The sequence below is a fragment of the Tympanuchus pallidicinctus genome, unplaced genomic scaffold (assembly GCF_026119805.1).
Source record: "Tympanuchus pallidicinctus isolate F22 unplaced genomic scaffold, pur_lepc_1.0 scaffold1, whole genome shotgun sequence".
Classification (NCBI taxonomy): domain Eukaryota; kingdom Metazoa; phylum Chordata; class Aves; order Galliformes; family Phasianidae; genus Tympanuchus; species Tympanuchus pallidicinctus.
Window position 1 is genome coordinate 41,508,319 of NW_026294618.1, and position 24,666 is coordinate 41,532,984.

General features: G+C 40.0%; 1 protein-coding gene across 3 annotated transcripts in view; it reads left to right on the forward strand.

Moving 5' to 3' along the window:
- The window catches only part of LIN28B (lin-28 homolog B), a 78,333-nt gene that overhangs the window by 14,970 nt on the left and 38,697 nt on the right, over positions 1-24,666 (forward strand). For all 3 annotated transcript variants that reach the window (XM_052696818.1, XM_052696829.1, XM_052696809.1), the window contains exon 3: positions 24,406-24,590. In XM_052696818.1, coding sequence (XP_052552778.1) covers positions 24,406-24,590 — 185 coding nt within the window. The remainder of the gene's footprint in view (positions 1-24,405; positions 24,591-24,666) is intronic.

Genomic DNA, 24,666 nt, shown 5'->3' on the forward strand with positions numbered 1-24,666 from the left:
GCCGTGCCGCTGCAATTAATGGATTTAATGCTGCTCGTTCTTTTCTGAGCCCTAACGCTCGAGCCGTCTGCCTGCTGCTGCTGGAGAGGCACACCTTTTCCCTTCTGCTTGGCCAGCTTACGGCCAGCCGATGAGCAAATCAATCTATTGACAGCACCACCTGAAGCCATGGCCAAGAGATAGCAGCGCCTTTGTGACTACCTCCATGTATTTTCTATTGGTTGCTTCTGCTCGTGCTAGCGCTTACCACCACGGCAGCGTCTGTGTATTTTAGGGTCTGTGGAAGACGTGAGCTGGGGCTGCCGGTACCGGTGGCCGTGCCCAGGCCCGCGGGGCTGCCCACCAAGATGGCGGCGGCAGGAGCGCCCTGTGGCTCCGGCTTTGACACGGACGCCCATGGGGCCTAACCCTGGCCTGGGGCGGCTTTTTGGCATGCGGGCCCCGAGCGGCTAGCGCCAAGTTTTGTTCTCCCTGCCCCCTTCCCCGGCAGAAGGGGAAGAAAACGCTTCTTTTTCTTTCGCTGCTGTCGTCACGTGATTTCCCTTCGTCAGTCACGGGGGGTGGGGGGCGAAGGTGAAGCGGAGCGGGGCGGGCAGGGGAGAGGCGGCGCGGCGTTCCTGCGGCTCCGCGCTCGCCGGGTCGCGTGCTCGCGGCGCTCGCCGTAACGGCCGTTGCGTCGGGCGGCTCCGCGGAGCTGAGCCCCGCGCGCCCCTCGGGCGGCTCCGTGGGGCCGTGCCGAGCTTTGAGGGGAGAAAAGATAAAAAGGCAGAAAGAAACGCGGCTTTCCCTACCACCTAGCCGCTACCTAGTGCCGGGGAGGCCAAGCCACCCACCTAGCCCCGCCGGAGAGCGGCGATAAGCGTGTTTACGGGCGGGGGGATGGTACCGTCCTTTTTTTTCCTCTCTTTTTTTCCTCCCCCCTCCCCTCCCCATTCACATTGAAACCTACTTTGAAGACGCCAGCACAAGCGCCTTTTCACGAGCATATGAAACCAGAGAAGGGCTACATTCGTTGGCGGCTGTGTGGACGTTCAGGGAGAATGCTCAGTGCAGAGTTAAATGTAGATAACGAAAAAAGTGAGAAATTTGGTGATTTTTGCAGCAAATAGGTGGATTTTCCCCTCTTCGTGATCAAACCGAACATGGTAGCCAGGAACGTGCCGTGTTGGTATATCTGTACTTAAACAAATAGTCAGAATTGTAAAACGCCCGTTTTTACCAAGAACTGGTCCATTCTGTTACAACTTTTAAGCTGTTTCCCCTCACGGCTTAAAATTTCTCTTCAATTCAGCTCCAGAATGTTGTAACATGACAGCACAAAGGAGGGCTTTGCAAAATATCCAGCAGAATTATCTGCTTTTGTTTGTTTTGAAGGAGAACACAGTCCCTCATGCTACAAAGTCATTCAGAAAGATTAATGATTGTAGGATTCCAATCTTGCAAACCCTTGTTCTTTGAAAGAAGAACTGTTCGTGTAAATAAAGGTTTCAAGATTAGAGCCTTAAATGCAACTTTTATAACTTAACCCCTTAAAAAATGGTCTGCTTCAGCCTGGCCTTGGGCAAAATTTCACATGGACTCAGTGGGATTGTTTTTTGTCTGTAGAAGGACTATAATTTCACTGTTTTTTGTTGTTGTTTTTATTGAGGAATTGTTGGTCTGTTAGTTCTTTATTTTTGAAAGTAAGGAAGCGTACGTATGCATATCTAGATTTCACATATCACATTTAAAAGGCATACATTCACGATCAACAGTTTTGCAAAGGAAGTATAATGAAGCAATCTTCATTAGTGTTGGTCTCAGGATGCTGTTTTTTTCCATCGTGTTCATGAGTTGTGTAAAGTTGTTTTGCAGGTTCTCCAATTGTAGTTTGTGATATGTTAGTATCACAGAAAAATCCTTTTTAGTTCATGTTTGAAAAATTTAAAAAATGTATTTTCTGGTTTTGAGTAGTGTGCAGTGATTCACTGCTTTGGGGTAGAATCTCCTGTGGAATGAGTTTGATGTGATTCCATTGATTACGATAAAACTGTGTCATTTGCTACTTCCTCCCCAGCCAACTCTCTGTAATCTCATCTGTTCCTTCTGATAACATTTTTATTTGAATTTTTTTTCGATTCACATGTTACCAAGGAAGTTTGTGCTGACAGATCTCTAGGCTCCTTTTGGTTGTTTCAAAATACACTCATGCAGGGATTAAAGGTTGCTTTACTTGTATGGTTGGATTCAAATAGGTGACTTGCTTTGTGAAAGTGTTTATCAAGCAGAGGTATTTCATGCTTCAGGTACAGATAATTTTGCCTTGGGTTTTCTGTAGTTTTGATTAATTCATGTATGGTGCAGATTTTCAGTTAAACATAGGCTTGCTTTACAAAATGCAAGGATGTTTTTACTATAACTGGATAACTGGTTAACTGGAATATTTAGGTAACATTACATTTAGAGTTGGCAACTTGTTTTAATCTTTCTTTGTAACTGTTTTGTTTTTTTTTTAATGCTGATTTTGAACATTGCTTTTACAATCCGCAAAGTGATGGAAAAGCTTTTCAAAAATCACAAATCTCTGGAAGTGCATTGTCACTCCATTTGCTGGTGCTTTGATGATATTTTGGTTGATACACACCCAGGGTTTTTTTCATTCCCATTTTTGTGAGCCCCAGAAATATGCTGCAAGTTTGTTTGTAAATAAATTAAGCCTTTCTATTAATTTTGAGGGAAAAAAATAGTGGCTGAAGATATAATGCTGTTTTAGGGTTGTTTTTGTTTGTTTGTTTTGTTTTTTGTTGGTTTGGTTTTTATTTCATTTGAGATTGGTTTGTTGTGGTTTTGGTGAGTTTCTGGTTTTTGATTGTTTAGGTTTTGGCTTGATTTCTGTTTTGATTATTTTTAAATTTATTTCTCCCCTTGGACAAAACCTATATGTGTTTTTAACCATGCAATTTCATTATTCCCTTAAACCATCTCACTGTAGACCTACACTAGAAGCAGCAATCCCACCCTTTCCTCTTCCACATGCTCACACTCTTGTGTCAATTCCAGTGCCCTGTTCAGCTGCAGGAGGAATTACAACCCATTGCTTTTTGACTTGAAAAAGAGTCATTCAGTTTGCATGTTTAAATTTAATTTGTATCAGCAAGCTCCTAGGATTTTCCTTTGTTATACAAAGACTTGAGGACAGCAGTGGATGTGTGCAGCTTGAAAGAACGCCAAATGCTACTGTTCCACTTGTTTTCTGGGCAGTGGCAGAGTACAGCTTTCAAGGCAAAATTATATGGGAGGACTTGTTTACGTGAACTTTGTTTTGTTCTAGTGGTAAAACTCACTAAGCTAGGTAAAAATGGCAATTCTTCTGAATCATGTTTTGTACAAAAGAGTTCCCTTAGTGACCGCTGGAAGAGTTGGAGGAATTAAAGTCTTGGGAGAAGACCAAGGGCTGAGCAAGTCTGCTCGTGGAGGGATCTTGCAGAACCTCTGCCCTTCTGGTGGCTCCTTAAAAAGAGGCACTTGCAGTCCTGCCCTACAAACAGTAGGAATGTCTATTTCTGTAAATTTTTTTAATAGAAGTATTTGTGATTGAGTTTCCTTTTGCCGTGGGCAACATCTAACTTGTGAATGCCTGCTCTCATATAACTAGCAGACACAACTAAACTGTTTCCCTTGACTTTTTATGTTGTTTGCATAATATTAGAGCCAGGCTCAAGTTAAATTCCCTTATTCTACATGCTTTAAACTGTCCTTTTAAACAACCAGCACCATGTCAAACAAGCCATTGTCAGCTTCCTTCCTGATGTCTAAGCTCTGAAGTGACCTATATGAACTGAAATGTTTTTAAAGAACTACTTGTTAGGCACAGGTACATGTTTGCCAGTAATGGTATTTGCGTAGTGCTGCACAGCAGTGCTTGTGCCATACCTACAAAGTTATGTCTCTTTCACTACACTGCACTTGGCCGACTATCAGGATGCTGGACCGAGTTGTGTGCAGGTGTGCCTTGTGCAGCAAGTTGCAGGGTGGACTCTTAAACTGTGAGAGTAGGTAGGACTGGCTTCTACCTATGAGATTCAAGCTACTGAATAAAAAGCATTACATGTATGTTAAAGGAGCTGTTAGCTGTTATTTCTCAGCGTTGTCTGTGCCGTGCCACCAAGTCAGCAGGGGCAGCCACTGCCTGTCTGGCAGCAACCAACCTCCTAAGCCTGGCTGGGAATGCACAGCCACTGGCAGTGGAGGGAATAAGAAATTTGGCAGCTCTTTGCCCCACTGCTGATCACTGGGGAAACTGCTGAGTGTGGCTGGTTGTAATTGATAAAGAGGATGCCCTGCAATGTTGGGGAATGCTTGTCATGCACAGGTGGACCACTGCTGCTGAGTGGATCCTTTAAGTACAACTCTATGTTAATAGCATTTGATCAGAACCTTACTCATGAAATGGTCTTTCATGTATAAAATTATCTATGGGTTCAGTATGTAACTGCTTTTCCTGTAGGTGCAGCTAGGTATTTATTCTAGAAGGAAAAATTGGCATAAGCCATTAAAAAAAAAAATGCGTTCAAGCTACAACTTGTAATTATGAGGAAATTGTTAACCTTTTCAGTAACATTTGGTTATGGCATAGGATATGGGTTGATTAAAGTCACTTGGAACTTTCTGTTGCAAACAGCAACTTGTGTGCATTGTGCACTGATGTTGAGTACCCACTCCAGGTGGATCACAGCTGTGAACAGTTACCTTAATGCAGGACTGACCAAGAGAAGTAGGGCCGTTTCTGCCATACTGATAAGATGGAGGAGTATGTCAATGTTGAGTCTGTTATAGCAAATTGAATTACTTGGCACATTATTCAAGCAAAGACTGAGTTAAGTGAGCAAAATACAATTTATCTTTATTTGTTCTTCAGATTGTTATTGATTTCCAAATTTCAGGTAGTTAGAGTAAGTAACCACAGTGACATCAGCTGTATGCGATTTATCCTGTTTTCATTTACTGGGGGAGGATGCAGTGAAACAGATGAAAAACTTAATGCAAGAAAGCAGCTATTTATAAATGTATTTTTAATGGAAGTGTTAACTGTGAAAGCCATGTTAGATATAATACTGAATATAAAATGTAAATTTAGTTTTGATTTGAGGGTATTTGTATAGCATAGACATTACCTTATTGTTCCAAATGATTCAATATTTACCTTTTCTCAGCAAAAAAATGTATGAATCTCTAATTTTACAAGGAAGAAACTTCATAAATCTTTTTGTCCCCATCAGCTTAGCAATTGTGGGGCAGCATTTTATGATGAATTCCTGATTTATTTATTCTTACCTCATAAGCACTCCTGGAAACATTGTTGGTGAGAGAAGGCTTATTTTCCTCACCACCTATTTTAAAATTCTTGAGAGTGATAAGGAAACCTTACCTCAGTTAGAGCTGTGCAAAGTGCTTGCTGTGCTGTAGGCATTTTTGCAGGCTTTCCTTCATCTTCTGATGGTGCCCCTCCTCCATTTTGTTTTTGTTTTCCACGACTTTTCTGGTTGTGCTCTCTCTTGACCCCTCTGTGTGAGCTTGCAGCCACACAGGACACTGGCAGGATCAGAGAACACCACTGTTGAATTAAAGAGTGAATGCACAGTCAGGAAAGAGGCTGCCAAGGTAGCAGGAAAGTGAGAGTCTCTTATTTATCCTTAAAATGACATCCTTAAAATGAAATCTAAAACGTGCTTTTAAGCTAGGGCGTGAGGTTTTGTACAGATTATCACAGTTTTAGAACTGAATGATAGCAAGGCTATTTGTAAAAGATCACTAAGTAGTTTATCTGTTCAGTGTCTTTATTGTTTTTTTTTTTTTAACATCTTTTGTGGTTTATTACTGCAATCCAGAAAAAAAAAATAATAATAGTTAAAAGCAATCTGTCTGAAAAGGTAACCAGGCTCTAAATTGAATGATTATTTCATTTCCAATTTTGAATTTTCTACAGCTTTCCAGCAATTAAAGTAAACTCTTGAAAAACATGACACCAATTTAGATACTAATCATTCCTTTCAAATAAATGCCTTTTATATTATCTGTTCCTGAGAACAAATGCCTTATTTGTCCCTTTCTGGTCTGTACCTAAACTCGCTTTTTCATCCACAATTTGAAGTCAATTTAGTCTCTTGTAATAATGGCATTTAAAAACTGTCATACTTAACCTATTTCTTGGCATCAGTAATTTGGGCTCTGCGTTCTGTAGAATAGTGCATTCACTTAGAAATATCTTCTTATATCCTTTTTGTGGTAAAGTGTATTTACACCTTGCCATCTGAGAAGATGAGCAAGCTGTTTCAAGTTGTTTTAGAGAGTTTTTTCAGCTGAAAAGGAGAAATGTACATTTTTCTCGTCCTTGAATCTCTGAAGTCACATTCATCTTTTGTCTGACTTTCATCTTCCCTTTGATAGGATTTTAGAACGACCATTTGTTAACCATGTCAGCTACCTGAATGCCAGGGAATGTATTGTGAAGTTAGCATTGAATTTCCATCCTTATCAGTCATGAGTTTCCTGGTACAGCGCAAGGAGGCATTCACAAATTTTGTGAAGCAGGCCTGGTATCTGTTCCTAGAATCAATCTCTGGAATACTGTGTTGCAATGACTTATAAATAAGCTTTCAGTAGGAAATAAATATATTGCATTAGTTTGCTATTTTCTGTATGTGTCAGTCTGCTTTTTACAAGTCTTGACTGCGGATTCAGTTTCTTTGTAGCTGCTTGTGGATTATGTTTAAAAAGCTGTGCAGATATTTCTGAGATCCAGAGGCAAGACGGGATTGTTGCTGAGCTGCACTCACAGACACTGGGGCACAAAAGGGCACAGGTTCTTGCTTAAATTAAGGCATGGAGGATCTGAATGTAGTTGATGCAAGCAGCTGGCTGATTTATAGCAGAAAGTCTTCCTTGTTTACCAAATCAGTGATGTTCTGCAGGCATTAAAACTGCATTTAGCATAAAGAAAGCAGGAACAAGCTGAGACAGCGGCTTTTCAGCCTCCATGCTCTGTGAAGAGTAGCATGGTATTCCTTACCAGTTTTTCCTCTCTACTGTACAAGGCACACCTGGCAGAATAGCAGGTGCTCAGCATCATTCTGGTCAGAAGTCTGAGCACAGCCAAGCTGCCTGGTGGGGAGAGATGGAGAGGGATGGAAGGTCATCAGACAGATGCTAGGTGATGCTGTGCCACTTTGCTTCAGAGCCAGAGAATGACCTCGCTAGGTGCAAATGTGACTGTCAGCAGATGTAGTCAGGAGTTTGGTATAAGGGTATTTTCATTTAATTCATTTATTCTTTACCTTTCTGATTAATAATAGAAGATTGCAGAGATAGCCTGTGGATATTCTTCTTTCCTTTCCAAAAGGATTAGGTAACAGTAAATTATAAACAAATGGAGTCCTAGAGTGGGTGGGTAAACCCATGCAGGTTTAGTTTGTACTTGTTTAAGGATAGCTTTGCAATAGGTTTACTCTGTGCAAGTGGGATAGAGGCATTTGGGAAGGTAGTGCCATGCTGCTTTTTGTCAGCTGTGTGGTTTTCAATTGGTTTGAACCACGGGTGAAACTGTCCTGAGTTGCATATTGCTTGGTATGATTGAGTGAAGTACTTATGCAATGTGGGAGGTAACAGCAGTTCACTGAGTACACATGCAAATGCCATGTGTGGATGCACTGACTCATGTTAATGTAATTACCTCATTGTAATTGAGTTAAGTACAATTGATTTAACAGTAGTGAAGATGAGCCCACAGTTACAGTCTAAAATGTGAGTTCATATTTGATCTTCAAGATTTCTAATATCTGCAGGAGGTTGGAGATTTCGTTTGTAATATAGTAAATGTAAAATATGCTTAACTTGAGCCATACCCGTGGTCCAAGTGGAACTTACTCAGGATGGTGATTTTGCTTTGTGCATGTTTTCGAAATCCTGGGTGAGCTATAGGTAATACACGTTTTGCAGTGGGAGAAATCGGCACGTTGTGTGTACAGCACTGCTCTGTCTGCAGGCTGAGTTTGGATACTGATTAGTATCTGTGTGGGTTTTTTTGGGGGGTGGGGGGAGTGAAATCTGTTGGCAGTAATTTTTAAGACCCGTGGTTCAGTGCTCAGTAATTGTGACGTTTTTCTCAGAAATATTTTTCATTCCTGCTTTATATTTGTTTTTTAGCTACTGTGAAGCTCAGCTCTTTACTGAGACTTATGCTAATGGTAGTTACCATCTCTCATTCAGTATGCTAGCGTTTGCTAATCCATGACGTTAAGTTAAGGCAGTGGGTTTGTCAATGGCAGTATGAAGGTGGTAGGAGGAAGGGACAGAAAAGAATGAGCATTATGATTCATCTGCTGTTGAGTAATGAAGTTAGGACATTGTATCAGATGTGAATTGTATGGAATTGGTATATTAATACAAACATTTATACTCCAGTGAAATGTGTTTTTACTTTGAAAATCTCATCTAGAGAAGTCTGTGCTTCTCTTCATAATTATTGACAGAAGGATTTTGTTAGAAATTCCAGATTTTCTGTGAACTGTTCAGCCCTTTCCTTTTGAATTCTTAACATAGTTTATGACTGTTTTAATGAGACAGCCCACAAAGAAAAGCATTTTAAAATTGTCTTTATTTATTAAACTTTGTCCTTTAAAGTTTCAGGTGACTGGTTCTCTGAAGTTATGATGTGACATTAGAGTTTAGCCTGTTTAGGAGAGCTGCCGCAGAAGGAACAGTCTTTAGTCTTTTTGCATTGGCCCAGACTCTCATGAGACAGGCAAGCTGTACCTGTTTAAAAGTGTTATTTGTAGAACTAATTTTGTGTGGTGTAGCTGCTTAAACTGATGATGACTCAGGTGAATGCTGGAGTTGGGTACACAGGAATTGCATCTGGAGCTGGGAAGAGCAAAATGGAGTGACTCCCTTTTACTGAGAACTTAATTATTTAAATTAAAAATGACTTTAATAAGTTTACATGAATAATTCTAATATTTTACTGTCAGTATAGAAATAGTTTCTGAAATTAGGTTGCCTGTATATATCTGCAGAGATATCCATATCCCTGTCATTGTCCATGTGTAATCCTAGAAATTTCATAAGATTCAAGCTACTGTATAAAAGCCAAGCATTTTTGTTTCATGAGCAGCTAGTTTGTAATTTTTACTTCTATTTTTAAAAACCAGAACATCATATTTAACCAAAAAGCTTCTGTGGGGACCTTCTTGTAATGGAGCAAAAGCCAGTGGCATCCAAGTGTTACAAGCAACTGTGAGTAGAACATTTTACAGTGTAAAAGGTAACTATATAAGGTACTATAAATCAAAACACGTTATTAATCGTATTTCAATTTCTTTATTAGAAATTCTTGTCAAGCACTGATGTTGAAGCATGTTAAAGAAGCTAAAAATATGCCTGATAATTAGAATACGACTGAGTCAGAAGGTTTTCAAGATTTGGGGGCAGGCTGTATCAGGAGCTGCGCAGCGATACCATCTGAGGCAGAAAAAGTACATGGAACAGATGTAGCAAATGTTCATATTCATGCCAGGTTTTTAATGCGGTAGTAGGTAAAGTTTTTCAGATCTCAGAGGAGCATCGCTGATGGCCATCTCTCTAGTAGTAATAGTGTCAACTCTGAGATGTGGTGAATGAATCTCCCTTTGGCTCAGCGGGGGTTTGGAGAGCTACTGGAGTGCATAGTTAGTACCGTGCCCTTTTCACCAGGCAACAAATGACTGCTGCTGGTTTTGACTCTGAATGTGGTAGACCTTCATTCCGTGTGGTATCACTGAAGGAGCGATGGTAGATCAGCTAAATACATGGAAGAAGGAGGCAGCAAATCACAGGCAAAGCTGTGAACTCTGTGAAGCAGCTCTGCCTGCACAGGCAGCGTTCGTGGAGTTGGGTCTTCCAGTTCTGGAAAACAAGATATCTGGAGATTTTTGACTAAGGACAGACCTTAACAAATACTGCGGTGCAGTTCTAACAGCACAAATCAGTCCTCATTTTTACTGTCTAGGCAAGCTTTTCAGTCAGTTTAGATTATGTTAATTAAGGCTGAAAATCACACTACTTGGCAGTGCATCAGTATCTATTTGGTAGTTTATTGTTCAACTCTTCTAAATCCACACTTGAACTGAAAACATGAATGCTTTAGTCATATTCATTCTTGCCTATTCAGCTGTTCTAGTTTCAGTGACTTAGAGGAGAGGGAAGCATGGGGTGTGGAGAGTCATGCATCCTGCAGCCCTGTGGCTGTGGCCACGGTGCCTCTTTGTGCATTTTGGTGTCCTGTCTGCCAGGAGCTCTTCTCAGAAAACTCTTTCAAGTTTGTCATTGTTAGCTTCAGGGACTTGATCCTATGGAAAGAAAATCTGAGTAGTTAATCAAGCTAATTTGTGTTAACTTTAAAAATCCTAACTTTCTTATTTTCTTATTAACTTGTCTTAAAATTTGTTACCTCAAAAATATCTTACCGGTCTACAGAACAGTCATTTGTGCACCTGATTAATCTGAAGGTGTTTCTTGGATTAAATATTCCTGTGTCCACAAAACAAAGCCAGCCATAAGAAGTCCCACAAGGTATATGAGCTGCAAAAATTTCACAAGTGACCAGCCATGAATGTGAGCTTATGTTTTCCTTTTTTTCTTAATGATTATTCACACGACTTAATGGTCATTTCTAAGTGATCTGGGGGATACAGAAGTACTATGTAGCTATAAGGAGAGAAGCTGTTTTGTTCATTTTTTTCTTAAGAGCCACCATGTGGCCACCATCCAGTTGTAGTGCTGCACAACAGCCAGCTGTTTGTGCATGGTGAGCAGCTCCTGTAGTCTCATGTATGCACCTCTGTAGTCATGGTATTCACTGACACTAAAAGTGGAGGTGTGAAAGTGTGGTTGTCTTCTCCAAGCTGCATTACTGTGACAGTCTTCTGGGATTAGTGCAGTTCTTTAGGGGTACAGCCATTAATAGTGTATTTTTTGATTGTTCAGAATGCCAAATAGATTTACTGGGTTACATTTGTGAACAAAAATGCAAAGACTCTACCACAGAGTATTTTCTTAGATGGTGTTTGTATGATTAGAGATGTATTTTGTTATCCAAAATGGGTGGAACTTTTTGTTTTTTTTTTTTCCTGAGGAGATGTTGAGCTAGCTTGGGTATCAATACCTTATTTGTCATTTAGTCAGTGACATTCTCATCTGCTCATCTATGCCTTTAATCCTGCACGTGTATTCTAAGAGAAAGCAAGATTCTCTGTTGTTTATGTTCCCTTCTGGCTAAAGCAGATGTGTCTGCTCCCCAGCTCATCTCTGTGCATCAGTGTGCAAGCAGGGCTCTCAGGCCTCATCTCTTGGCAAGAGGAGAATGTGCAATCCACATCTGTATTTTCTCTGTTTTGTTGTATGCAGCCTAGATGACAACTGATAGATCCCAATCCTCCCTTTTCATATCCATGGCAATCTTCTGAGTCGTGTGGAGACATCTTTCCCAGGCAACAAACAGGACCTGAGGAAATGGCCGCAAGTTGTACCAGAGGAGGGTCAGGTTGGACATAAGGAAGAACTTTTTGTCTCAGAGAGTGGTCAGGCACTGGAATGGCTGCCCAGGGAGGTGGTGGAGTCGCCGTCCCTGGCAGTGTTCAAGAGGCGTCTGGATGAGGAGCTGCGAGATGTGGTTTAGTGCTTGTGGTAGCAATGGTAATGGGAGGATGGTTGGACTAGATGATCTTATAGGTCCTTTCCAACCCTGTGATTCTGTGATTCTATAATCTTTGACTGAGGGAGCAAAATGTAACTTAAAGTGAGTGCAGAGATAAAAAAAAAACTGTGGCTGCTCTGTTCTTATCACAAGCACTTACATTTATCTTCACTAATTTGGCTTTGTAGTGCTTTCAGGGGTTTAATTGAAGGGCAACAATAACAGTTGTTACTGTTTTTTGCCGGTGGGACTGTCACTTGAGTCCGTAACCGTCTACTTGCTACTACTCAAGGCTGTTAAAAATAATTTTGGGAAGTGTTGTGGTATTTTTGGATGTGCTTATGACAGTGATAACAGATCCTCCGTGTGTGTTGACTCTTAAGCATTTAGCATGTTCCTACTGGAGGTCTTCAGGTTATTTCATGTAGCAGTTTCATCTACTGTCTCCCGAAACCTCACTTAGCAAAAGCTGAATCATTCCCATACATAGCTTTTTTTTTTTTTTTTTTTTTCCTGGGTTTTACTTCATTGCATCTCCACAGCTATTTGTTGCTAGAACTGAAAGTCAGAAACTGCATAAATGGATGCTTACTTGTTCAGATGAATGTATTGCTAGAGTTCGTGTAATCACAGTTTAAGTAATTGCTCAACAGCCTTCCTTCTCCTGGTTCTGTTAGCTTCTTCCCTAGGTAGGCTGTCTTTGGAAACTGCTGGTGAGGGGGCCTTTTAAGCCTTTAACTATTTTATTTATTTAATTTATTTATTTATTAAAATCAATTTATTAAAATAATTGCACATGTGTCTGAAGACATTAATATACAGCAGAGAGGCCCCTTGCCCTGAAAATATTGAAGGTGCTGGGCATGTGCACCCAGTGTAGGTAGGTAGTGCCTGGATGAAAAATGCCCTTGTGGTTCAATACTGCAATGTATCTGCTCTCCAATAGCATAACGTGTACAAGAGATCTAGAGCTAGCTTTAAATTGCATGTATATACAAGTGCATATGAATTGTGATAAGGGAAAGCTGAGTCTGTATAGTCAAAAAGAAAAACTGTAGAGGGCTCTGAGATTGAAGTTGCAGTTGAAACTCCAACCTCGTTTTATTTATCACAGTTTAATTCATATTTATCGAATTATGCGATCATCTCCCAGCATCACACGTTGTGCTTTGAACCACACATGATTTTATCTTCATGGTCTGACAGTGATAGTAAAAACGGGAATGGTTTTAAACTAAAAAAGGGAAGATTGAAGTTGGATGTTAAGAAGAAATTCTTTACTCGTGTGCACTGGCGCAGACTGCCCAGAGAAAGCTGTGTACATCCCATCCCTAGAGGTGTTGAAGGCCAGGTTGGATGGGGCCCTGGGCAGCCTGATCTCGTGGTTTGTAGCCCTGCCCATGGCAGGAGATTGTAACTTAATGATCTTTAAGGTCCCTTCCAGTCCCAACCATTCTGTGATTCTGCAGTCTTACATGGCTGTCACTGAAAAGTCCAAATAAAGAAATAATACATTGAATTTATTGTTTTCACCCACAATTCAGCTATGTTTCTTGCATGATAGTTACTATCTGATGTCTCTCTGGTTTTAGCCTTTGAAGCTTTCAAACAGTCCAGTGAAAAAGGGAGCTTGGAATTTGTTTGCTTCTAGTATTAAAACCAGTCAGGGAGCAGGCAACTTTGATTGGACTCATAAAGGAGTAGTACCGATAGAAGCTGTATTATTATTTATTTCTTTGTCCCTTTATCGTAAGTTAGTTTTTTGGGAGGTTCTGAGCTGTTGATGGAGGGGAGGTACTGCAAAGTCAGCGTCCCTGCCTTGTGATATCTTGGTCTGAAAAGGGATGGTTAGGACAGAAGATGTTTTCGTGTTGTTAGTGGAGTAGAATCTGCGCTGATGATTGTAGAAAACTGAGTATATTGCACATGGTGTTGGGGCCCTACAAAACACTAGGCTCTAAATAAAGAAGAATGAGGAGGGTCTGCGGCTCAGGTCATGACATTGAAAAGATATTATCAAATGATGGAAGTAGACCATATGTTTGTGTGTGGAAGAATTTCTGTTGTGGAATATTTGCCTTGTAATTACATCAGAACTAATCACTTGCCTACATTTTATAGCATAGCAAACTCACAAAAGCAAACAGATTCAGAGTTAGAGGCTAATGATTCTGGGTCTCCTCTTCCCTGTAAGAATGTATGAGAGTTGTGCTGACAGATTGCAAGAGAAGTTGGCCTTAAGGAATTCCTTCAGATCATTGTACTGCTGCTGGTCTGACCCACTTTCAGGAGGCTTTGTGAAGCATTTATGTTCGTTGGCTTAGCATGGTACAACTGGGGTGTAAATTGACAGATTCAGTATTGGAGTCTAAAGTAGTATTTAAGCAGTCTTGCATTATGTAATCTGAGCAGAAGCACGCATTACTGGTAGTTGATTAACGCGGCATATGCATGACACTCCTATTCCACAGTTACTTCCTCACAAAATACAGTTTGGTAGTGATATTATTTTAAAAGTCAAAAATTTTAGGTGTTCCTGAGTACCACAGTACCTCTGGTAATAAGGTTTATCCTTGGCAGTTAAAATCTTATCTTCTCCAATAAAGGACTCTTTAATTTCTTACATTTGTTTGGACAGGTTTTACCTTAAATGCTGTTTTCCTGTTTGTATGGCGGCAAATTCAGAGGTGCTTCATTGAAACCTGGGAAGAGTTCTTTGTTAAGAAACAAACAAAAATCAAACTGGTTGTGCTTTGGTAACAAAACGTCTTCCTTTAAGAACCAGCAACTTCCCTTAGCTTTTAAAATGCAACTATTTAGATAACTGTCTCACAGTGAAGTTGTAAATATGCACCAGAGTAATAAGTTCAAGTTAATTTTCCAATCATCAACATTATCTCCTTCCATTGCTATGTATTTCTAAAAGTAATTTAACTTGAAATCACCCCCTCATTTCCTGTTAGGTCCAGACCGTTAGACATTTATTACTGGTTTTCATTTCTCCCTAGTTCTTTAAGTATGATGTGCTTAGATGATCTTCCACTCTCTCTTCTGCAAAGGAAGTGTTGAAGGTTTGGAGTATAAAATAACCAGATGCTTGTTCTTCTTCAAAGACAACTGTTGTTTTATGCAGGTATTGATTAGGTCCTTCAGATACTTCTGACTTTTTTTATTACCTCTCTGCTTTATGAGAAATTACTTTCTTGCCCCACGATTCGTCATTTCTGCGTGCATTAAGTTTTGGTGGTGAGTTTGACTTTTGGTAAATAAATATTCTAAGCAGTATTTTACTTTTGTTTCACTTGTGTATTGACATTTTAATTGAATTAAAAAAAAAATAGCAAAAGTAGATTCTGAGTTCCAAATGATTTAACAATCCATGTATTTGCTGGTGATAAGCCATGCCCGTATGATTTGTGCAGGACCTTGTGCAGTGCAGTGTGAGTCCTCAGCAGGTGTCCAGGATGTCTGTACTATAAAAGGAAGAAAAACATTTGCCCAAAAACTTGAGAACAAGTTGAGAGAGGTTCCTTTTTACAAGATAATGGATTTTTATCTCTCGATTGCTTAGGGCATAGTGACTCTCAGTTGGCTGAAGTATCATATGTGCTTGCTTACTTTCTCGCTCCCTTTTTCACAATATCTTTCAGGCAGCTTTTTTCTTTCTGAAGAATTAGAAGAGGTTGTTCAAGCATGGAAGGGCTTTACGCTAATGCAACTGATGGTGGCTTTCAGAAAGCATCCTCCTTGTTGAGGATATGGATTTTCTGAGGTGAGGATCCACAAGATTGGTGTCATAAGTCTCTCAGGCTGTACTGTTCAGTTTAGGGCCCGATGGTGGTAGTGTGAGGATATGTAAATGACCAATGAATCTTTGGAAATTTGGTCACTCCTTTCCTCCTCCTACGGACAAGATATGACTGGTTGGTTCTTTGGGCTCCAGTCCACAGATAGGTGGGACCAGCCAGGGTAAGGGAAGACAAAGGAAAAAAGGAGGTGGTAGCAGAGATGGACTTCTGCTTCTAGGGCCTTAGCTGCACCTGTGCTTTCACAGCCTAGGAAGAGAGACAAATTTGTTCATTAGCTCTGAGAACCAGTAACCTCTGTAACAGTTGGCTGTTGACGATCGAGGGATGGGTTTGAGCTTGAATCTCCAGCCAGGCTGTTGCCCCAGCTCACTCCCTATAAGCTTCACCTCTTATCTTATGATAGGGCTTAGTCCTTCCGTTGCCTTATGCTCTGCCTCTTGACTACTTCAAGGTCTTGAGATCCAGCAGGATCCAGCCACATGCATCTTGTTCAGCTCCATCCTTTCCCACTTCTCCAATCCTACCCAACTTACTGTTCCCAAATAAGATCCATTCTGTCCATGGTATGTTTGGCTTGTAACCAGTTTAACCTGCCAGCATCGCCCCTGTACTGTCTACCCACAAGCTGCTTTTCCTTGGTAGTTGGTAGTTAGCTGTTACACCATGCTTCAGAAAGAAGGAGACAAATGATAAAGTTTTGGTATGTTGTGTGAGAACTATGGTGAGCTGAACTGTCCCTGTACTAACACGTTAAGTCATTTGTAACAAACGCCTGCTTTCATGTGTCAGTCTGTGGCTACTGTAATTGCCAATTGTGAAACACAGTCTTCTCACATAAAGTTAGGACACAGAAAGGCATTTAAACCTCTTTGCTTTTTCCTGGTATTATTTTTCAACCTTGGTTGAAATGCAATTTAAAGGTTAAGGACAGCTTCACAGAGATTGAAGTTAGGGGTTTGCAGTGTGAAAATATGGCTCTTTTCCAAGACACTTCTGTGCAGGAAAAGGGAAAGGTGCATGTAAGGAGATCCTGTTACACTTGAATTAGCACAGCACAGTCTGGGCCTGATTTTTTATTTATTTATTTATTTTTAAATTATACTTAGTCTCTTGAGATGATAGGAGGTGGCAAGGAAGTGCTTTATATGGCTTTATATATGGCATAGGGATTGTCATTGCCATGCTAGGAAATGAGTAGACAAGCACAGGAACGAAGGCTATAGACAGAGTAGGGCAGGCAGGGAAAATGAGTGTGCTGCAGCTGCTTCTGAAAATATGGTTAATGACACCAAAGAGTGTAGTAAATCTGAAGGAAGTTGTGGTTTAGTTTTTAGGTGAAATGACTGTACCATTGACTTAGTGCTTTCTACAGGAGCAAATTCTCAGCGCGTGGAAAATGCAGCAAAGTACGTGGGTTGTAAATTGCACCTTCCTGTGCTCTTGCAGCTCTATCTGTGCTTATGGGACTCTGTGTTGAAATTGGCTGATTTCTAGATCTTTTAGGGGACGGCTGTGTTCACACTGTATTTGGTGTATTTTTAACAAGAGTGAATCATAGCCATATTGTGTGCTGTCTCTCACCATTAAACTCATGGGAGAAGTGACAAAAGGGAGAAAGCTCTGTTAGATTCGTGAGGCAGATTTTGGTCCATTTGTATCCCCCGTAGAAGAAATGAGAGAACCGGACTTAGTGGTACTCATGGATTTTCTGGTGTTCCACATGGTTTTTGTTTGTTTTTGGGGTTTTTTTGGTGTTTCAAAGAGTCTTGATGCAGTCCCCTACTCCGAAAGAAAAGGCCCAGGACTTATTGTGGCACGGCCATTCTTCTGGTAATGTGAAAAAAGCTGCAATAACTGCTTGTCTTGACCTCTGCTTGAGTGGTTTGGGTTTCTAACAGAAAATAGGCTTAAAAAATACACTGCCCAGAGCCTCCTTCTAATGAAAATTAAGAGGATAATCTGTCTGAGCAATAATATTCATTAGTTCCTAATTGTTGTAGAAAGACCCTTTGAGTCTCTGCTAAACTGCCCTGCAGCAGATGAGGGTACCTGTAACTGAAAAAGGCAGCTTCTGCTCTGTGCGGTGACAGCAGCCAGGTCAGTGTGGCAGTTAGTGGCAAAGAACCACAGGGAACAACCCTGTCCTGAGAGGACTCATGCAGTTCCATAAGATGGTATGGCCAGGCAGCAGTGAGGGCAGTGAGATCCGTTCAACCATTGAGAGACAATGAGGAAAAATGATACTCCTCAGTGGTAGACTTTGGAGGGTATTAAAGCCTCCTAGAATTATTGGTGTGGTTTCAGGGTATCACAGAGGTAATATAAGTGACATAGTGGTGAGATGCAATCAAAAGAAATAGTGTGCAGCGTGGGGCAGTCTCTCCTTACCTGCCATGGCTACACTCTCACACAGCAGCTTCTGCTGAGGTGTGCTGGTGGCTTTTTGGTTCTATGGAGACTTGATTCATCTGAAGCACAGCAAAAAGCCTTACTCAACCAAGAATAGATGAACGGTTTTCTTTCTGGGTCGGTAGTGTGAGGCTGAGGTTGGGGAAGAGGAACTGTCTCTCTGAACCATCTGAACTGTGTCCTAAAACTGTTACCTTGTTGCTGGCATGACTGGTGAAAAAACAAGTAAACTAAGAAGTGAGAAAAGAGACCAGCATTATTTTCGTGGTGACAGAGAAGGAAAATTGGGTAAAAGAGGATGGTATGCGTTGTAACATGAATGCTCTGAGTAAAGGAAAGGCAATAACTAGTATTAGAAGACTAGTTACATGGGTGCTATGCTGTGACAGAAAATTGTACTTACAATTGTTAGAAAGCAGGGTGAGATTAGGGAGAAGCAAATGAGATGTTTATTATCTAGATTCTTTTCGTGACTATACAAAACTAGAACAGCTGGTGCTGAATGTGTAACCAGATATAGAGGCAGCAGAAACACAGTCCAGTAGCATTTGTGGCCTGAATGCAAATACTGAAAATTATGCAGAAAATTAGCGAAGTTTTGTGAGTGAAGTGGTGCTGTGTAAAGAAATAAACAATGCAGTGGAGTATGTTTGATCAGATCACGTTGGGAAATAATCATGACCGACCTGCTGTAGACATCTATCTAAGGATTTATATACAGAGAGCGTAGTAATAATATTACAAGAAATACTAGTTGGAATATTATCGTTAAAATTTGACTGTATTAGGCCAGGCTGTTATTTAAGCACAAATTATAATTATATTGTTACAATGATGAGATATTTCTGGACATTATATTCTCTAATTTTCTTCCCAGAACTGTAATTCAGAATAGAAGTCATGTTATTTGCAAAGAATTTATGACATTATAGAAAATTGATTGTTTTAAAAAACGTAGACAAGGCATGGACTTGGTTACTTTGGTTTAAATCAGGAGATAAAAAGTCAATAGCTTATTTTTTTTTAAGGCTTAATTTTGTTGAATGAGGAGAACCAGTCTGTGGACTTGGGTAAACTGACCCACTGGAGGCTTAAATGGAGAAGAGGTTCAACTTGAATACCAAGTAATGAAAAACAAAGAGAATGTTGAGAAATTACATGTCTCTTTCTAACAGAGGATTGAGTGTCTCCTAGCAGGGCTGTTGGTAGTGAAAAGGTAAAGTGAAAGGAAGGAAGAGCAGAGAAGCCAAGAAAGAAATGCAAGACAGAAACAAATTCCAAGTAAATAGGGATGTGAAACTGTGTTGTGCCAGCTGCACTGCTGTACCTGCCTCGGTACCAGTTCGTTCTCTATTCTAAAGTTGCATGAAGTTGCTTCCCCTGCCTAGTAACTGTCATCTGTGTGTTGCATAGGTGGCTTTTCACTGACTGACACCTGAGTGCAAGTCTTTGAGAAATGCCAGAAAATCTTAATAGCTTTATTTTTCAAGTAAAGTTAGCAATATTTTTTGTAATCAAACTGAGGTACTGTAGCTAGTAATGTGGGTTGTTTGTTTGTTTGTTTTGTGGTGGTTGTTTTTGGGTTTTCAGTTGTTTGATGTTTTTGGTTTTCTTTTAACATTAAATACTAATCTGCACATCCTAATTTCAGTAGCTGCAGTGTCCACTGTGTGCACCCTGGAGCTCATTGAACCATTCTGTGAACAGATTTAGCTCACTGGAAAAACAGAAATCTATCCCCATTTCCTTTTCCTCTTACTCCTCCCCCTCACCTTTTTCTTTTTTTTTCCTTTTTTTTTCTTTAACTGAGTTTGTTTCCTGTCAGATTAGTGGGTTAAATTGGCTTATGGGGAGGACTGAGAAGTGCCAGATTTGGTGCAAGATAAGCCTCTAGGAGCAGGAAAAGACCTTTAAGGTCAGCAGGAGCAGGGAGCGGGGAGGGAAGAGTGGCAAGAGGTTAGATTGTTGCATGGATGGACGGCCTTCGGGTTCAGAATAAATGCAGAGCAACTTGCTGCTCTTTGAGAGGCTATTGTTTAACACAGTGGATTTTTTTTGTTTGTTTTAGCATTTGGTCTGCAAAAAAATATCGTCTTTACGAACATCCTAAAATGAAGTTTGGTGGACACTTGCAGCTGTCCTTTAGCCTGGCTGGGCTTCAGGATGCTATCCCTCGTATCTGGATTTAATTGTAGGTAATTTCAGAGGGAAAACCATTTTCTTACTTTGTGAAACCCAGCATACTGGTGGCATCTGGTCATTGTACAGAGCAATCAATCAATCACTAGATAAAAAGAGGCAGAAATGAGAGATACAGAAAATAAATGATCTAAGCAGAATTGCCACCAAATAACTCCCTCCCCCCAAGAATTTAATGCCTGCCCCAGCAGTTGTTTACAGCCCCAGCTAGAAACGGCAGAGAAGTGCTGAGGAGGCACATGCTGGGAACCTGTTCTCTTGACTCCCTGGACATATTAATAAAAAGCAATGCATACTGAATATGAGAGATCAGACCCCTGGAACCAGCCTGAATTCCAAACTTCCTCTCTTCTGTGGAGCTGAGGGAGTGTTGCAAGCACTCCCTGACACTGTCAAAGAAATGCTGTTTTTCTCTGGGATGGTCTTGCTAATACAGTTTATATTTGTTTTATTTTGGGATTTGTTTCACACCAAGCAATACTTTTCAGGAACCTGTGATCGTGGGTTTTTCACTCCGATTTTTTTTTTTTTTTGTAGTTATTACTGTCCCAAAGTTCACAGCTTTTTGGGCGAAGCTGCTGCTTGTAAGGAGATGCGTAAGATGTTACACTGTGAGCTAAGATATTAAGAAATAATTGGAAGTCTTTTTTTAAAAAAAAAAGAAGAGAAAAGAAAAAAAAATCTTAAATGGCACTGTCAAAAAAAAAAAAAAAAAAAAAAGACAAACACCAAACTGTCTGAAGCCACTGTATTGACTTCTGGTAAAAATAACAGCAAAGTCTGCGACAGTTGAAAGAGGGAAAGGGGTAAAAGCATGGTGCTTTTAAGTTTTCTTTCTTCATTGGCAGTGTGCCCATACAACCCCATTCAGGGTTCTAGGAATGGTTCACTGACTTGAAATTCTGGCTGCTTTTAATTGTGGGAGTTTTATTTGTTTAAGTAATGTGAGGAAAATACTGAGTTAGGACTCCTCATGTTAAATTATCAACTTTAGAGGCATTTTTTGTCCAGCTCTTCATCAGAGTTGAGGGAGACTCTTAAGGGTTTTAAAATTTCTTATTTCCTTATTCTTTTCTGGTTTCCAAATGCCAATTTTTTCAGTTGTTACTGCACCCACAGAGAATCTGTGAGCAGACTGACAGTGTTGTAGACATTCACATAGTAAATCAAAGTACACCGAATCTATCTGTAGCATTGATAAGCTGTTAAGGTGCATTAAAGGAGGGTGCTGTGCAAGTCATTTGGGCTGTGTTTTTTGTTTGTTTTTTTTTAACTTCTGCTGCTGTAAGAAGTGCTTGGGGAAAAAAGCATTCAGAAAATGCTTAATGGTTTATGAAAGCATGATAATTGTACCATAACTTCAGCTTGTAAAGATACCTTAAAAAAACCTCTTCTAGGTATGCTTTATTTGGAAGTAAAAATTTTGTTGTTAGAAGCGAAATGACAAAAAATGGAGACATTTTAGGCTACTAATAATGTCCTGTCTTAGGTTGTACTTCAAGTGAGTACTTCTTTCTTTTGAAGTAAAGCAGAAGATACAACATTACGTGCATATCAGATATCAGCCTCTTGGTGTTTATTTTATAAACTGAGACTTGGAAAGGACAAAGTCTTGCTGTGAACTTACCTGTATGTTCGTTAAGTTGTAATTAAACAAAAAAGCAGTAACATCTGTGCCATATTCTGTATTAGAGAAAAGTTGAGGCTTGTGTTTATCTGCTTGAGGTTCTCTTTGTGATAAGCAGACGCCTGTTTTGTAATAATGGCCTGATTTTGAAACAGTTAACTGTGTTAACTGTTAAATGCTTTATTTGGGGACAAAATACTGACCTTTTACCAAGGTTTCCCTCATGGCTGTTGTGGAGGTATGGGTGGGCCTACAGATGGATTAATGGCACATGCAAAATCTGTTGTTTCAAGCGGTAATGTCATCTTCTGGGCATGTTCTGAATTTTGGTGTGTCTTCACTGTGGCAGGTTCCTTTACTGCTGTGCAGAATGGAGGGCTTACCCAAAATAGTGCTGGGTGGTTTATTGGTGTAGAACTTCTGTCTTGTCTTCCCTGTCAAGTGTTTGTCTTAACACTCAACCATGCTTAAAACATTTTTGGAAGAGCCACATGTGCTAGAGCTGTGCAACTGGATAAACAAAAATAGCCAAAAAATTAACCTTTCTCTAACCAGTGGAACTGTATTGATACGTACTTTTCACTGCTGGAAAAAAACAAGTAACTGAATCTCTCTGTCAGACTAATGCTAGAAATTTCTTGGCGCATTATGAACGGTTGTTGCTGGCTAGACTTGGCTGGTCAGGTACTTGAGCTCTTTCAAGCACAGATGCATGTGTTCTTTGACGTGGTTTTGTTACAAAATAATTGGGAATATTTCTTTTAATTTTTAATTTAGTTTAGCAGTGCTGCAGAAATGCTGTTCTACATTATACTGTGTACGAGTGAGCCCCAGCATATCTGAGTCATAGAGAGTGTGATTGGAAAGGACCTCTTAAGGTAGTCTAGTCCAACATTTTGTAGAAGGCAGGACCTTGGGTTAAGTTATTCACTGCCCTGTAAAGCCAAGTCTTAGCTGTTTCCAGCATGGGAAACTTGACCACTTCTCAGGCTTCCCTGTTTAATTCTTCTTGTACTGAGTGACTTATCCTTATATCAAATTAAATTTCCCTTAACACAGTTCAAGCCTGTTGCTTCTTGTCCTGTCTTCAGTTATCCTTGGGAGAAGAACACCTCTTTTTTCTTTTCTGTATGGAGTCAGCTTTTGTTCTTGTGCTCTGTTAAAAGTCTGTGAAGATAACGTTGTCAGCCTACAGGGGAAAACATCTAAGCAGCTGCCAGACATAGGATTTAGATGCCAAAACAGAAGTGTATAGTGCTGTTTTGTGTGTAAGAGTGTTCCAGTCACTGCACGGGCCAGGCAGTGGTGGCACAGCCATTAAGGTGACCCATTACAACTGCTGTGTGAAACAGCAGTTAAAAGTTTGTGGGGAATATCCCACAGTACCTAAGGTGGCTCAAATGCCAGTGTTTGCACAACTGATTCTCCCTTTGGATGTCTACTTGAGATCCACTGAATATATTGGTCTGTTGTCTGTTGATGTCACTGATGAAGATGCTAAAGAGTATCGGTCCTAGCACTGACCCCCCCGTGGGACACCATTTATTGCTGGTCTCCATACAGACACTCTCTGTACTCGATCCTACAGCCAGTAAATTTTGGTGGTAGATAGTTGGACTAGATGATCTTAGAAATCTTTTCCAATCTTAATGATTCTGTGTATCTATTACGTCAACACATTCTCTAGTTGGACATGAGGGCAGTGGATATGACTTAGTCAAATGTCACTTGGCTCTCTTTAACATGTAATTGAGTGGGACTGTCCCTGTGGTGAAGATTCCCTCTTCAATTGCATGACAGAGCCAAGTGAGTGTTAGAGAGCTGATAAGTATCAACCAAGAAATAGCTTTCTTTGCTGTAAAGAGTTCACGAGCAGAAGAATAAAACATGTTTTGTAACACTTATATAAAAAATACAAGAATGCGTTTGGAAATGGACAGAGATTTTGTGAAATATTCTGTAAGCCCAATTGATCTCATTTAATGTATATCTTGTAAAATAAATGGTTAGTACAAGCAGTGTCTATTTCCCAAAAAATAAATCGTCTAACTTAACTTGATGGTCGTTTTTATTTAAGAGTTAAATTCATCACTTTGGTCCTGGGTTACAAATTAACTATTGTATGTAATTTATAGGAATCAATATTAAAATTTTCATTACATTAAAATCAGTGGTGAGCTTCTGTTGATTTCAGTTGATTGAAGATCGTGTTGCTATTATGTAATATCAGACAACATACTAGTATTTATTTCACTTGTTCTTGTGTTAATGATTTCCTTTTCTGTGAATGAGAGTACAGATCAGTACTTCTCATTTCATTTTAAAAGATTTTTTCACTTACAGCTGTCCTAAAATTTTTAAGGTTGCAGCACTTTTCTGCCTTCTTAGATCAATAGCATTCAACATAGATGAGGAAAATATTTCAATTTTGTTCATGCTGAAAAGAAAAACAGATTGCTTGTTCAGTGTTGAACAGCGTTTTCAGTGTATCCAGGACTAAAATTTGTAGTACTGTCTGCTAGCTCATGCAGAGGAAGCTGTTACTCAACCTGTATATATTTTAGAATAATAGACAGAATAATTTGTTCCATTGATTATGAATGTAAATATTGTTTTTAAGACAGTGTTAACCAAGAATGTTTTCCTATTTGCAGAGCAAGCTTTACATGGAAGGATTTAGAAGCCTAAAAGAAGGAGAACCAGTGGAATTTACTTATAAGAAATCTTCCAAAGGCCTTGAATCAATACGGGTAACAGGCCCTGGTGGGAGCCCCTGTTTAGGAAGTGAAAGACGACCCAAAGGGAAGACAGTACAAAAAAGAAAACCAAAGGGAGATAGGTAAATACCTTACTTTGTTATTTTATCCTTCTTTTTTTCTCTTTTTTTGCAAGTTTTTCTTGAAGTTTGATATTTT